General features: G+C 50.2%; 1 protein-coding gene across 1 annotated transcript; it reads right to left on the bottom strand.

The window, feature by feature from the left end:
* Nucleotides 1-481: 481 nt before the first annotated feature.
* On the bottom strand, nucleotides 482-5219 carry LOC133358050 (uncharacterized). The gene is made up of 2 exons (XM_061576317.1): nucleotides 4371-5219; nucleotides 482-553 (listed from the first exon to the last, which is right to left on the bottom strand). Exons 1-2 carry the CDS (start codon nucleotides 5061-5063, stop codon nucleotides 539-541), a joined length of 708 nt encoding a protein of 235 aa, XP_061432301.1. The 5' UTR covers nucleotides 5064-5219; the 3' UTR covers nucleotides 482-538.
* Between the last annotated feature and the right edge of the window lie 10877 nt (nucleotides 5220-16096).

Here is a 16096-nt window from a genome sequence, read left to right as displayed (position 1 = left end):
GGTTTATTAACACTTATCACTATCCCTGGTTCCCTCTTTACCCCTTCCACTATCCCCGTTCCTCCAGTGACCCCGCTTACGTTACGGGGTCTCCCTTATATACCCTCGGAGGGGTGATGTCGCGTGCACTGCCCAGCGCGTGCGACCCCACGTCCCGTGAGGTCACCGCACCTGACAGCGCACACGACGCCACCACTCTCCACTACTCCTCTACATCACCCCCCCCCGTAAAAAAAAACAGCCGACCCGGCTGCAATCAACCTTAGGGCAGCACGGCCCTTCAAGCAGAACAGTAACAACAAAAAAACAAAACAAATAGAGCCCGAAGGCCTCATCCGCCGGATAGCGCCGAACGGGCGCCAGGGGCTAGGCCCGCTGAACGGCCATCAGGGCCGTCACCGGAGCCGCACCCCCCTCGAGCGGGTATGCGCTGCTGGCCCGCTCCCTCGTGCGGTGTCCGCCACCCGTGCAAGTGGGCCGTCAGCGGGCAACAGGCCCACCGCCGTGGCCTCCGGTGCCTGGGGGGTCTCTGTCGGCCTCACTCGGGAGGGGCCTGGGGGCACACACACAGGTCGGACGTCACCTCCGTCAACGAGACCCGGCCGGTCAGGCACGCCGGATACATCATCAGCCGGCCGCTCCGGAATTGGGGGTGGATCCCCCAGGGTAGATGGAACATAACGTTTGAGCCGGGACGGGTGCACTATCCACTGCCTGCGACCGAATCGAATCCGGACGCATTGCGGCCGGCGGACCTCCACAACCTCCACGGGTCCCTGCCAAGGGCGATGCAATTTGGCCGATGTGCCAACGGGGACCTGGGGACAATGCAGCCACGCTTTTTGACCCGCTACCCACGGGAGGCCAGCTGCCTGGTGTTTTGGCAGCCGCTCATTAGCCGCCTGCCGGCTTGCGGAATTCTCGGCAGCGGCCTGTCGCGCCTCGCGCAGCCGGTCAAGTGCGACCTTCAAAGGGGTCGGCACCGACGACCCCTTCTTGGAGGAGCCAACGTCCATCTGGACGTGCACCGGGGGCTCCGGTTCCCTACCGTACATTAAATAAAAAGGCGAAAATCCCGTGGAGGCATGAGGGGCCAACCGATACGCCGCCAAGACCCCCGGGACGAACAGGTCCCAGTCTGACTGGGACGTGTTCACCTGGTGGCACAGCATGGACGTAAGGGTGCGGTTCAAGCGCTCTACCATCCCATCTGACTGGGGGTGGTAGGGCGAGGTGCGGATTTTCTTGGTGCCAAGGAGGTCACACACCTCCTTGAGCAACCTAGACGAGAAATTCCGCCCCTGGTCAGTCAACAATTGTTCCGGCGCGCCCTTGTCAAACACGTATCCCTGGACGAAGGCCTCGGTGATAGAAGAGGCCAACTGATCGACCAAAGGCCATGCCATGGGCCAACGTGTGAGGTACTCAACGCCCACCAAGAGGTATTTGTGGCCCCGTTGGGATGCAGGGAATGGCCCCAAAATGTCGAGCGCCACGAGCTCATTAACGCGAGAAACCCGGATGGACTGCAGCGGGGCCCGGTCCTGGACAACTGGGGCCTTCCTCCGCGCGCAGTCGTGGCAACCCTTCAAAATCAGTGCTACGTCACCCTCAACACCCGGCCAGTAATAGTCTCGCTTAAGGGTCAATAAGGTCTTGTGGTAGCCAAGGTGCATAAGCTTCTCGTGAATGGCTCGGGTTAATTTACCACGCAGGCTAGTGGGCACAACCACACAATAGCGTTCCAATTGGGCATCCCAACGCATGAGTAGTCCGTCATGCACGGCGATCGCCGGGGCAGCCGACGAAGCTAAGCTCCGGGCGTTATGTCCGACACGGCGCCGTAGCTTCAGCAGAGAGGAATCCTCCATCTGCAAGCCGGACCATACCTCCCGGGGAAGTCCAAGGCCGAAATCTGCGGTCGACGCCGCACCTGGAGGGGTGTCCGCCTCGGCCGACGCGACCAACTGGGCCGCGGCGTCCCCTGGGGCCTTGCAACGGCTAGAGCCCAGGGCGCAAGCACACCCGCCGCCTGCCGGCAATCGGGATAAACCGTCCGCATTTCCATGCTGTGTCCCCTTCCTATGGATTACATCAAAAGGGTAATCCTGGAGCACTTCGAGCCAGCGAGACAGCTGACCCGAGGGCTGACTAATCTTCAGCGAATATTGCAGGGCCGCGTGGTCGGTTCGGACCGTAAACAGCCTACCGTACAAATATGGTCTATACAACTGAACAAAATAAACTATGGCCAAAAGCTCCCTCCGGGTCACACAATATCGCTGTTCCGTCGAGGACAGAACGCGACTGCCATAGGCTACCACCCTCTCAACCCCGTCGACCACCTGGGCCAGGACAGCCCCAATTCCCGTGTCGCTGGCATCGGTATCGAGCAGGAAGGGTTTCGTAAAATCCGGGTACCCCAAGGGCGGCGCATCCGCCAAGGCCGTGCGAAGCGCCGCAAAAGCCGCCTCCTCCTCCGCGCCCCAGTGAAACCTTTGTCCTTTGGCGGAAAGGGCGTGCAGTGGCTTCGCAATTGTCGCAAAATCGCGGACAAACCGGCGATAGTACGATGCGAATCCAACGAAGCTACGCACCTCCGCGACAGATGTGGGAGTCGGCCACGTCCGGACACAAGCCGTTTTATCCGGGTCCGTGGCGACACCTGACGTGCTAACAATGTGTCCCAAATACCTCACCGATGGTTGTAGCAAGTGGCATTTCTGGGGTTTGAATTTCAAGCCAGCAGCACGCACTTTGACGAACACCGCCTCAAGGCGTTGCAAGTGCTCGCCAAACGTACGGCCAAAAACAATAACGTCATCCAAGTAGATTAGACAAGACTCCCACTGCAGCCCCGCCAAGACCATCTCCATGAGACGCTGGAAGGTGGCCGGGGCCGAATGGAGACCCATAGGAAGCCGATTGAACTCGAACAACCCCTGGGGCGTGCGGAACGCTGTTTTGGGTCTAGAGGCCTCATCCAGTGGCAATTGCCAGAAGCCGGAGAGCAAATCTAAAGTCGAAAAGAACCGCGCGCCCGAGACGGCGTCCAAGGAATCATCCATGCGAGGCAATGGATATGCATCAGCCACCGAGATCTTGTTCAATCTACGAAAATCGACGCAGAACCGGAGACTCCCGTCCCGTTTCTTGACTAGCACAATGGGGGCACCCCAAGGGCTAGTAGATGGGGAGATGATGTCCGCCGCCAACATTTCCTCGACAGCCGAGCGGACATGATCTTTTTCCGCTGGGCTAAAGCGGTGGGAATTAAGTCGAATGGGGGCCGCGTCGCCCGTGTCTATGTGGTGGTCCAAAAGAGTAGTGCGACCCAGATCAAACTTACTTTGGCTGAACACATCGGTGAACCGTTCGATGAGGTCGCGGAGTTGCCGACGTTCCCCGAAGGACAACGAGGCATTCTCGTCGCACAACGTGGCGATCCATGATGCGTCGGGGTCCCCCGTGCGCATCACGCCCGCCACGACCCCTCCATCCGGGGCAGTGCTCTCGGGTGGAGGAGCCGGGGTTGCGTGTGCCAGGACGGCGCCGGCCGGGACTATGACCGGCAAGGGTCCCGAATTGAGGACCTGCAAAAAAAGGTCCTGGCCCCCCGACACGGCTGTCAAGGCGCCCACCAACCCCTTCGTCCTTGAAAAGTAGCTTGACGGGGACAGGAGGATACCCGTCTCCGTGGAGCCCATTTCGAGCGGTTTGCGCAACCTAAGGGGTATCAGGATTTGTGACGCCGGTGGTACGGTCACCGGCACTTTATTCAAGGCCCGTACACCGGCGACCAAGGGAGACAGGACGGTAGGTGATTGTAGGAATTGCAGCCGCCTCCCTGACGGCATTTCCACACAGCCCTGGTCAACGAGAATTCGGATGGGCATCCTAGACAAAAAGTCGGTCCCCAAGAGGCATGGCACTGCCAAGGTCCTGGAGACCAAAATCGGCCCGGCCAACTCAATCTCGTCAACCCGAACCGACGCTACAACGTGGCCCAGGATGCCCAAACTGCCGCCGTTCGCGGCGACACAAGCCCCGCGAACCGGCCTTAATGGACCCACGCTGCGGGGTAGCAGCCCAAAAATGGCCTCAGAAATAATGGTGGCCGACGCCCCCGTATCCACCAGGAGGCGAACGTGCACCCCTTGCACATATCCTGCCACCGCTGAGGAGCCGGCAGCTGCCGCCACCATCCTATGCGCAAGCGCATCCCAGTGGCGGGTCTGTCTGGGCCATTGAGGGGGTGATGACGATGGTGCACCCGACCCTTCGAGGACAACCCCATGACGATGGGCCCTAGCCCCGCTAGATGCATGAGGTGAAGGGAGCGGCCGCGCAGATGATGCGTCGCGACTCGCCTGGGGCCCCGAACCCGATGCCAAGGAGGGTCTGGGAGAAGGTGGAGTCCCTTTTCCAAAGGCCCCCGGGGCATTCCGGCAGCCCCGCTCAATGTGGCCCCGCTGACCACAGCGGAAGCAGGCCACCGTGTCCGCCTCCTGTGGACGGGAAGGTCCCGGCCGCCCCCGCTGCTCCGGACGGCGACCACCCGTCCCCCTTCCTCGACGATCGGGCATCGCCAGGGCCGCGAGGGTGTCCCCCCCGTCCGGCGCCAGGATCCCCGCACACGCCGCCATCTGAGGCCGTTGGCGGAGGGAGAGGTGCGCCTGAATGTTTTCTGCGACCGCCAAGGATGTGATCTGCCGATCATTGTTGATCGACAGAGCAATTCCTAGCTCCCTTGCCAGGTCAAGCAGCTTCCCCAAGGCCATAGAATCAAGTGCCCTGCCGTACAGGTCAGGGTATGCAGCCTGCGCCAGGGCCAGGAGCGAGCAGCGGAAGGCCAGCGGCAGTTCCCCCTCCTCCCGCCGCCGCAATGAAAACTTTAGCTGCGCGGTGGACGGCGGCTCAAAAACGTTGGCCATTTGGATATAGGCCGCCGGGAGTGTAGCCCGATTGGCCGGATGGATGGACTTGAAGGCCTGCAGAGCCCTTTCGTCCAAGCAGGTCGGAAGCGCCGGCAAGGCCTCCTCCATGGACCAGCCGACCGACATGTATGCCGCGTCGAACCGGTCCTGGAAGGCCGACCAGTCGCCCCCTTGCGCGACAAACGGCGCAACGTCGGGTAACCTGCGCTGCCATTGGCCGCGCGGCGCCGCGAGGTGTGGAAGCCAAGCGGCACCTGCGGGCCACCCAGCGGACGCGACGTGTTGCGGCGGTGGCAGCATTGTGGCTCCCGCGGGCCACGCCGAAGACGCGGAAAGGTGCGGTGGTGCTGCGGCCCCCATGGGCCACGCCGTAGGCGCAGCGAATTGTGGCTGAGTTGCGGCCCCCATGGGCCACGCCGTAGGCGCAGCGAATTGTGGCTGAGTTGCGGCCCCCATGGGCCACGTCGTAGGCGCAGCGAATTGTGGCTGAGTTGCGGCCCCCATGGGCCACGCCGTAGGCGCAGCGAATTGTGGCTGAGTTGCGGCCCCCATGGGCCACTCCGTAGGCGCAGCGAATTGTGGCTGAGTTGCGGCCCCCTTGGGCCACGCCGTAGGCGCAGCAAATTGTGAAGGCGCCTGCGCTTTCGCGACCCACCGGTCAGCGGCGGCGTACGAAGCCACGGCGTCGTCCCGCGACGCGGCGAGGGACCACGGCGTTGCAGCCTCAACGGGCCACGCCGAAGACGCGGCGGTGTAATTCGGGCCTGCAGCGGCCCCCGCGGCCCACCCCGCCGGCGCAGCGAGGTGCGGGACAGCGGCCGCAGCCGCGGCAACCTCTCGCGATGCGGCGAGGCACCACGGCGTTGCGGCCTCCCCGGGCCACGCCGTAGACGCGGCGGTAAAACACGGAGCCGCGGTGGCCCCCGCGGCCCTCCCCGCCGGCGCAGCGAGGTGCGGGACAGCGGCCGCAGCCGCGGCAACCTCTCGCGACGCGGCGAGGCGCCACGGCGTTGCAGCCTCCATGGGCCACGCCGAAGACGCGGCAGAATAACACGCAGCTGCGGCGTCATCCATGAGAAGGGACGCAGGCACGGCGAGGTGCAGAGCCGCGGCATCGCCGGTGTCCGGCCCCGTGAGCGCAGCGACAGGTTGAGCCGCGGCAGCACCCGCGGCCCATTCCGGCGGCACAGCGATGTACGGGGCAGCAGCAGCCGCCGCTGCCCACCCCGGCGGCCCGGCGAGGACGGCACGCGCGTACTTACCCTGGGCCCCCCCGGCGGGCGCCGCTTGATGTAGAGCCGCGTCGTCGCCGGCGGCTGGTCTCGCAGGAGCGGCGTGCCGAGAAATCCCGGCCGCGTCGGTGGAGAGACGCGGCGTCGCGGTCGCCATGGCAGCCGTAGCAGCGGCCGCATATGGCTCCCGAGCCAACATGGCCGCCGCGGATTGAGTCGCAGCCAACATGGCGGCCATTTCCGGTGGAGCGGTCGCTGGGAAAACTGCGGCGCTTTCAATGTTGGCAGTTGACAGTTGCTCCCGTCCCGCGTGCGGGGCGGTTGGCTGCGTCCGCGCCTCCACCTCGGCCAACCTGGCTGTCAGCTGCCCCACCGCCTGCAGGAGCTGCTGCAGCAGAGCTGCGGGGACGCTCTCCGTCTCTGGCGGCGGCGGTGAGCTGGCACTCCCCGCAGCCGACTCCTCCCGCTCCGGCCCGCTCGTCTCCACGGGAACCGTCACCGGGGTCCCGGGCTCCGGGGTCACTGCTGGAGCCTCCTCTCCGCCTTCGGCGCCCTCCAAGTCATGTGCCGGTGGGTTCCTACGCCGTGCGCCCGCTTTATACATGTTGGCGACGGTGTAAACTTCTGACACCAGTTGTTGTATCGTAGACGGAGGTACTCGGAGACGGAGGTTGAGTTAGGGGCTTCCGCCAGGGTTTATTAACACTTATCACTATCCCTGGTTCCCTCTTTACCCCTTCCACTATCCCCGTTCCTCCAGTGACCCCGCTTACGTTACGGGGTCTCCCTTATATACCCTCGGAGGGGTGATGTCGCGTGCACTGCCCAGCGCGTGCGACCCCACGTCCCGTGAGGTCACCGCACCTGACAGCGCACACGACGCCACCACTCTCCACTACTCCTCTACAGTAGTTTAGTGGTATAGTAGTGTATAGTGTAGTGTACTAGTACAGCACTAGTGTGTAGTGTATAGTGTAGTGTATAGTAGTTTAGTGGTATAGTAGTGTATAGTGTAGTGTACTAGTACAGCACTAGTGTGTAGTGTATAGTGTAGTGTATAGTAGTTTAGTGGTATAGTAGTGTATAGTGTAGTGTACTAGTACAGCACTAGTGTGTAGTGTATAGTGTAGTGTATAGTAGTTTAGTGGTATAGTAGTGTATAGTGTAGTGTACTAGTACAGCACTAGTGTGTAGTGTATAGTGTAGTGTATAGTAGTTTAGTGGTATAGTAGTGTATAGTGTAGTGTACTAGTACAGCACTAGTGTGTAGTGTATAGTGTAGTGTATAGTAGTTTAGTGGTATAGTAGTGTATAGTGTAGTGTACTAGTAACTTTCACCTGAAGGCTCTTAGACACATACGTCCTCTCATCTCTACTGAAATTGCCAACACTTTGGCATGTTGCATAGTTGGGTCTCGCCTTGACTATTGTAACTCCGTCCTTGTCCGGACCTCCGCTGGCAACCTAAGGAAGCTTCAAAGACTACAAAATAACCTAGCACGCGTCGTCATTGCCCACACTCATCCCCGCCTCGACTCACTAGCTCGTCTCCGCGCTCTCAACTGGCTCCCCATTGCCAGTAGGGTCACATACAAGATCGCCTGCCTCTGCCACAATGCCTTCATATCCGCCTGCCCGCCGTATCTTTCTTCATTACTGACAACTTGCAGCTCAACACACGGCAGATGCCTGCGCAGCGCGACTCACGACCTCCTCTCAATACCAAGATCCAGGATGGTCATGTCTACGCGCCGCTTCTCGGTGGCAGCCCCAACAGTCTGGAACGATATCCCTCTGCACATTCGCAGCATCACCTCAATCGCCTCCTTCAAGAGACACTTAAAAACTCACCTCTACAATCATGCTTTTGAGCGACTCTGAGCTTGGCTCCGCGCCTCTGAGTTGCGGCCACTACGTCTGCAAATTTGCGCGCGTTACAAATTGTATTATTATTATTAGTACAGCACTAGTGTGTAGTGTATAGTGTAGTGTATAGTAGTTTAGTGGTATAGTAGTGTATAGTGTAGTGTACTAGTACAGCACTAGTGTGTAGTGTATAGTGTAGTGTATAGTAGTTTAGTGGTATAGTAGTGTATAGTGTAGTGTACTAGTACAGCACTAGTGTGTAGTGTATAGTGTAGTGTATAGTAGTTTAGTGGTATAGTAGTGTATAGTGTAGTGTACTAGTACAGCACTAGTGTGTAGTGTATAGTGTAGTGTATAGTAGTTTAGTGGTATAGTAGTGTATAGTGTAGTGTACTAGTACAGCACTAGTGTGTAGTGTATAGTGTAGTGTATAGTAGTTTAGTGGTATAGTAGTGTATAGTGTAGTGTACTAGTACAGCACTAGTGTGTAGTGTATAGTGTAGTGTATAGTAGTTTAGTGGTATAGTAGTGTATAGTGTAGTGTACTAGTACAGCACTAGTGTGTAGTGTATAGTGTAGTGTATAGTAGTTTAGTGGTATAGTAGTGTATAGTGTAGTGTACTAGTACAGCACTAGTGTGTAGTGTATAGTGTAGTGTATAGTAGTTTAGTGGTATAGTAGTGTATAGTGTAGTGTACTAGTACAGCACTAGTGTGTAGTGTATAGTGTAGTGTATAGTAGTTTAGTGGTATAGTAGTGTATAGTGTAGTGTACTAGTACAGCACTAGTGTGTAGTGTATAGTGTAGTGTATAGTAGTTTAGTGGTATAGTAGTGTATAGTGTAGTGTACTAGTACAGCACTAGTGTGTAGTGTATAGTGTAGTGTATAGTAGTTTAGTGGTATAGTAGTGTATAGTGTAGTGTACTAGTACAGCACTAGTGTGTAGTGTATAGTGTAGTGTATAGTAGTTTAGTGGTATAGTAGTGTATAGTGTAGTGTACTAGTACAGCACTAGTGTGTAGTGTATAGTGTAGTGTATAGTAGTTTAGTGGTATAGTAGTGTATAGTGTAGTGTACTAGTACAGCACTAGTGTGTAGTGTATAGTGTAGTGTATAGTAGTTTAGTGGTATAGTAGTGTATAGTGTAGTGTACTAGTACAGCACTAGTGTGTAGTGTATAGTGTAGTGTATAGTAGTTTAGTGGTATAGTAGTGTATAGTGTAGTGTACTAGTACAGCACTAGTGTGTAGTGTATAGTGTAGTGTATAGTAGTTTAGTGGTATAGTAGTGTATAGTGTAGTGTACTAGTACAGCACTAGTGTGTAGTGTATAGTGTAGTGTATAGTAGTTTAGTGGTATAGTAGTGTATAGTGTAGTGTACTAGTACAGCACTAGTGTGTAGTGTATAGTGTAGTGTATAGTAGTTTAGTGGTATAGTAGTGTATAGTGTAGTGTACTAGTACAGCACTAGTGTGTAGTGTATAGTGTAGTGTATAGTAGTTTAGTGGTATAGTAGTGTATAGTGTAGTGTACTAGTACAGCACTAGTGTGTAGTGTATAGTGTAGTGTATAGTAGTTTAGTGGTATAGTAGTGTATAGTGTAGTGTACTAGTACAGCACTAGTGTGTAGTGTATAGTGTAGTGTATAGTAGTTTAGTGGTATAGTAGTGTATAGTGTAGTGTACTAGTACAGCACTAGTGTGTAGTGTATAGTGTAGTGTATAGTAGTTTAGTGGTATAGTAGTGTATAGTGTAGTGTACTAGTACAGCACTAGTGTGTAGTGTATAGTGTAGTGTATAGTAGTTTAGTGGTATAGTAGTGTATAGTGTAGTGTACTAGTACAGCACTAGTGTGTAGTGTATAGTGTAGTGTATAGTAGTTTAGTGGTATAGTAGTGTATAGTGTAGTGTACTAGTACAGCACTAGTGTGTAGTGTATAGTGTAGTGTATAGTAGTTTAGTGGTATAGTAGTGTATAGTGTAGTGTACTAGTACAGCACTAGTGTGTAGTGTATAGTGTAGTGTATAGTAGTTTAGTGGTATAGTAGTGTATAGTGTAGTGTACTAGTACAGCACTAGTGTGTAGTGTATAGTGTAGTGTATAGTAGTTTAGTGGTATAGTAGTGTATAGTGTAGTGTACTAGTACAGCACTAGTGTGTAGTGTATAGTGTAGTGTATAGTAGTTTAGTGGTATAGTAGTGTATAGTGTAGTGTACTAGTACAGCACTAGTGTGTAGTGTATAGTGTAGTGTATAGTAGTTTAGTGGTATAGTAGTGTATAGTGTAGTGTACTAGTACAGCACTAGTGTGTAGTGTATAGTGTAGTGTATAGTAGTTTAGTGGTATAGTAGTGTATAGTGTAGTGTACTAGTACAGCACTAGTGTGTAGTGTATAGTGTAGTGTATAGTAGTTTAGTGGTATAGTAGTGTATAGTGTAGTGTACTAGTACAGCACTAGTGTGTAGTGTATAGTGTAGTGTATAGTAGTTTAGTGGTATAGTAGTGTATAGTGTAGTGTACTAGTACAGCACTAGTGTGTAGTGTATAGTGTAGTGTATAGTAGTTTAGTGGTATAGTAGTGTATAGTGTAGTGTACTAGTACAGCACTAGTGTGTAGTGTATAGTGTAGTGTATAGTAGTTTAGTGGTATAGTAGTGTATAGTGTAGTGTACTAGTACAGCACTAGTGTGTAGTGTATAGTGTAGTGTATAGTAGTTTAGTGGTATAGTAGTGTATAGTGTAGTGTACTAGTACAGCACTAGTGTGTAGTGTATAGTGTAGTGTATAGTAGTTTAGTGGTATAGTAGTGTATAGTGTAGTGTACTAGTACAGCACTAGTGTGTAGTGTATAGTGTAGTGTATAGTAGTTTAGTGGTATAGTAGTGTATAGTGTAGTGTACTAGTACAGCACTAGTGTGTAGTGTATAGTGTAGTGTATAGTAGTTTAGTGGTATAGTAGTGTATAGTGTAGTGTACTAGTACAGCACTAGTGTGTAGTGTATAGTGTAGTGTATAGTAGTTTAGTGGTATAGTAGTGTATAGTGTAGTGTACTAGTACAGCACTAGGTGTAGTGTATAGTGTAGTGTATAGTAGTTAGTGGTATAGTAGTGTATAGTGTAGTGTACTAGTACAGCACTAGTGTGTAGTGTATAGTGTAGTGTATAGTAGTTTAGTGGTATAGTAGTGTATAGTGTAGTGTACTAGTACAGCACTAGTGTGTAGTGTAAAGTGTAGTGTATAGTAGTTTAGTGGTATAGTAGTGTATAGTGTAGTGTACTAGTACAGCACTAGTGTATAGTGTAGTGTATAGTAGTTTAGTGGTATAGTAGTGTATAGTGTAGTGTACTAGTACAGCACTAGTGTATAGTGTAGTGTATAGTAGTTTAGTGGTATAGTAGTGTATAGTGTAGTGTACTAGTACAGCACTAGTGTGTAGTGTATAGTGTAGTGTATAGTAGTTTAGTGGTATAGTAGTGTATAGTGTAGTGTACTAGTACAGCACTAGTGTGTAGTGTATAGTGTAGTGTATAGTAGTTTAGTGGTATAGTAGTGTATAGTGTAGTGTACTAGTACAGCACTAGTGTATAGTGTAGTGTATAGTAGTTTAGTGGTATAGTAGTGTATAGTGTAGTGTACTAGTACAGCACTAGTGTATAGTGTAGTGTATAGTAGTTTAGTGGTATAGTAGTGTATAGTGTAGTGTACTAGTACAGCACTAGTGTATAGTGTATAGTGTAGTGTATAGTAGTTTAGTGGTATAGTAGTGTATAGTGTAGTGTGCTAGTACAGCACTAGTGTGTAGTGTATAGTGTAGTGTATAGTAGTTTAGTGGTATAGTAGTGTATAGTGTAGTGTACTAGTACAGCACTAGTGTATAGTGTAGTGTATAGTAGTTTAGTGGTATAGTAGTGTATAGTGTAGTGTACTAGTACAGCACTAGTGTATAGTGTAGTGTATAGTAGTTTAGTGGTATAGTAGTGTATAGTGTAGTGTACTAGTACAGCACTAGTGTATAGTGTAGTGTATAGTAGTTTAGTGGTATAGTAGTGTATAGTGTAGTGTACTAGTACAGCACTAGTGTGTAGTGTATAGTGTAGTGTATAGTAGTTTAGTGGTATAGTAGTGTATAGTGTAGTGTATAGTAGTGTATAGTGTAGTGTATAGTGTAGTGTACTAGTACAGCACTAGTGTGTAGTGTATAGTGTAGTGTATAGTAGTTTAGTGGTATAGTAGTGTATAGTGTAGTGTACTAGTACAGCACTAGTGTATAGTGTAGTGTATAGTAGTTTAGTGGTATAGTAGTGTATAGTGTAGTGTACTAGTACAGCACTAGTGTATAGTGTAGTGTATAGTAGTTTAGTGGTATAGTAGTGTATAGTGTAGTGTACTAGTACAGCACTAGTGTGTAGTGTATAGTGTAGTGTATAGTAGTTTAGTGGTATAGTAGTGTATAGTGTAGTGTACTAGTACAGCACTAGTGTGTAGTGTATAGTGTAGTGTATAGTAGTTTAGTGGTATAGTAGTGTATAGTGTAGTGTACTAGTACAGCACTAGTGTGTAGTGTATAGTGTAGTGTATAGTAGTTTAGTGGTATAGTAGTGTATAGTGTAGTGTACTAGTACAGCACTAGTGTGTAGTGTATAGTGTAGTGTATAGTAGTTTAGTGGTATAGTAGTGTATAGTGTAGTGTACTAGTACAGCACTAGTGTGTAGTGTATAGTGTAGTGTATAGTAGTTTAGTGGTATAGTAGTGTATAGTGTAGTGTACTAGTACAGCACTAGTGTGTAGTGTATAGTGTAGTGTATAGTAGTTTAGTGGTATAGTAGTGTATAGTGTAGTGTACTAGTACAGCACTAGTGTGTAGTGTATAGTGTAGTGTATAGTAGTTTAGTGGTATAGTAGTGTATAGTGTAGTGTACTAGTACAGCACTAGTGTGTAGTGTATAGTGTAGTGTATAGTGTAGTGTATAGTGTAGTGTACTAGTACAGCACTAGTGTGTAGTGTATAGTGTAGTGTATAGTAGTTTAGTGGTATAGTAGTGTATAGTGTAGTGTACTAGTACAGCACTAGTGTGTAGTGTATAGTGTAGTGTATAGTAGTTTAGTGGTATAGTAGTGTATAGTGTAGTGTACTAGTACAGCACTAGTGTGTAGTGTATAGTGTAGTGTATAGTAGTTTAGTGGTATAGTAGTGTATAGTGTAGTGTACTAGTACAGCACTAGTGTGTAGTGTATAGTGTAGTGTATAGTAGTTTAGTGGTATAGTAGTGTATAGTGTAGTGTACTAGTACAGCACTAGTGTGTAGTGTATAGTGTAGTGTATAGTAGTTTAGTGGTATAGTAGTGTATAGTGTAGTGTACTAGTACAGCACTAGTGTGTAGTGTATAGTGTAGTGTATAGTAGTTTAGTGGTATAGTAGTGTATAGTGTAGTGTATAGTAGTTTAGTGGTATAGTAGTGTATAGTGTAGTGTACTAGTACAGCACTAGTGTGTAGTGTATAGTGTAGTGTATAGTGTAGTGTACTAGTACAACACTAGTGTGTAGTGTATAGTGTAGTGTATAGTAGTTTAGTGGTATAGTAGTGTATAGTGTAGTGTACTAGTACAGCACTAGTGTGTAGTGTATAGTGTAGTGTATAGTAGTTTAGTGGTATAGTAGTGTATAGTGTAGTGTACTAGTACAGCACACCTGTGTGTGTTGGAGAGCCAAGTAGGCCTCGGCAAGGCAAGGTTAAAGGTAAAAAATTTACCCGTAAAAACAAAGTTTTTCACTATAAATCCTTTATATGCGTGGCGTCGGTTTTATTTTATTATTCATTTCTGTTTTTCTTGAGTAAGAGTTTCATTTTTATCACATTGGTATTTTAAATAAAATATAAGGAAAGTCGTATATGAGGATTATAAGGTTTTCAGTTTTTGTATGATTGTTTATATTGTACATTTTTGTTGTTTTCTTGAATAATTTTCTGTGTTTAGGAAAAATATATGATTGTGTTAGTGAAATTTTTTTTTCCTAAAAAGTGGAAAATTTTGGAAATTTTTTTTCACGAAAATAAATTGTCACGCACAACGAGTCTGTGTGCAAAATGTCAGTTCGATTGGATCACGGGAAGTGGGTTAAAAAACGACCGAAAGATTTGCACGGTCGTAAGCGCGCAAGCAAGCAAGCAAGTGAACTTAATATAAAGGATTAAAAAGCAACGAGCCTACCTTTACCCTACCTTTTACCCTTACCCCATACAAATTACCCGATTACAGGGTAATTACTGGGGTACTACTACACATGAACAAGGTTTATAACGGTAAATGCTAGGTAGAGCGCTTTATTCATATATAATACTCTCGATGATTCCAATTTACACGCTTGTTGTTGTCGTTGTTGTATCCTCAAATCTTGTAACTCAATTTTAACCAACTTCCCAACGTGGTATCGACTGCAAACTTGGTATACTTATGTCATACTGATGATAACACTATATTCTATCATTAAAAATAAAATAAAAATATTTTTGAACGTTCTTTTTTATATGTTATGTTTCGGCTTGGGTCTAATTGTCCACGGTCAACTGACGTTGGCTGTAATTGGCCACGGTCCCTTACGTTATGGCAAGCTTCGGGGCCACTTCCTGGAGTCGTGGAGTTCTGCCATTACTAGTACATTTAATAAAAGCGTATTTAAAAAAAAGTGTTTTTAAATATGACTTATTAAATGGAAGCCACGGACTGCGCCACAGAGCTTTTAGCGGTAAACAAGGTACCGTATTTACCGGGTAATACTTCGCGTTTCCTTTACCCTACCGGGTAATTATTCCGAGTTACCTTTACCCTGTACCCTTTACCTTACCCCTTGGCATGTCGACACCTTCACCTTTACCCTTTTACCCGGTAAAAAGGATAAATTACCTTACCTTGCCGAGGCCTAGAGCCAAGCCACAAAATTTACAATCTGAGTACGACGTTTCGCAAGTAATTACAACCAGCTTCATCAGGCGACAGCCAGATTTGTGGCCGCGCAGTGGTTAACAGCCTCACGAGCACGAAGGACCTAGGTTTGGTTCCCGACTCGGGCGCCTCTCCCTGTGGAGTTTGTGTGTTCTCTCTCTCACTCACTCTCTCATTCTCTCTCACACTCTCTCTCACTCTCTCTCACTCTCTCTCACTCTCTCTCACACTCTCACTATCTCTCACACTCTCTCTCACTATCTCTCACACTCTCTCTCACTATCTCTCACACTCTCTCTCTCACTCTCTCTCACACTCTCTCTCTCAGGGATGCCTCTTCTCAGGGCTGCTGTACACCCTGTCCATTGAGCCACTGCTACGCCACCTGAGACGAAATCTGTCTGGCCTCAAAGTCTCGGGACCTGAAAACACGGTCATCAAGCTCTCGGCTTACACCATGACGCCTCCACGCTCTGCCAGGCGGTTGCAGTGTACGAGAGGGCCTCCTCCGCCAGGGTCAACTGGCCCAAGTGCGAGGCCCTGTGTTTAGGGTCGCGAGGCGGCGTTCGCTCTGAACAACTGGACCAAGCTGGCCGACACAATCGAGGCTAAATTACTGACATGGGCACGCCTCGCTCCGCAGATGTCATTCAGGGGCCGAGTGCTCGTCACTAACACCCTGGCTGCATCTGTGCTGTGGCACAAGACCAAGGCCCTCCAGCCTCCTGCTTAGCTACTCATCAGAGTCAACCGCTCACTCGCGCACTTCGTCTGGCACGGGAAGCACTGGCTCAGGCCGGACGTTCTCTGCCTGCCAGTGGGCAAGGGCGGCTAGGGTCTGGTGGACGTCGCCTCCAGGGTCATGAGTTTCAGGCTCATGGCAGTCAGGCGGCTGCTGTACGACCGGGAGGAGCTACCCTGGAAGTCGCCGGCCCTCGCCCTGCTGAGGAATGCAGGGGGGTGCCTGGGGTACGGAAAGGAGCTCTTCCTGATGGATCTGAGCCTGGTCGACTACACAAGGCTGCTAGGTTATCACCAGAGCCTCTTGAACGCATGGCGGAGCTTCGAGTGGAGCAGAACACGTGCGCCTCTACGACCTCGCGCAGTTCCTGAA

This window comes from Lethenteron reissneri, chromosome 60 (genome assembly GCF_015708825.2).
Source record: "Lethenteron reissneri isolate LAM-NWPU_2019-01 chromosome 60, ASM1570882v1, whole genome shotgun sequence".
NCBI lineage: Eukaryota > Metazoa > Chordata > Hyperoartia > Petromyzontiformes > Petromyzontidae > Lethenteron > Lethenteron reissneri.
The sequence above is the reverse complement of the archived record's forward strand: the minus strand, read 5'-3'. Positions and strand labels throughout refer to the sequence as shown.

Bases quoted from the DNA above. Each gene is read 5' to 3' on its own strand.
- LOC133358050 (XM_061576317.1), bottom strand. From the start codon at position 5,063: ATGTCGGTCGGCTGGTCCATGGAGGAGGCCTTGCCGGCGCTTCCGACC.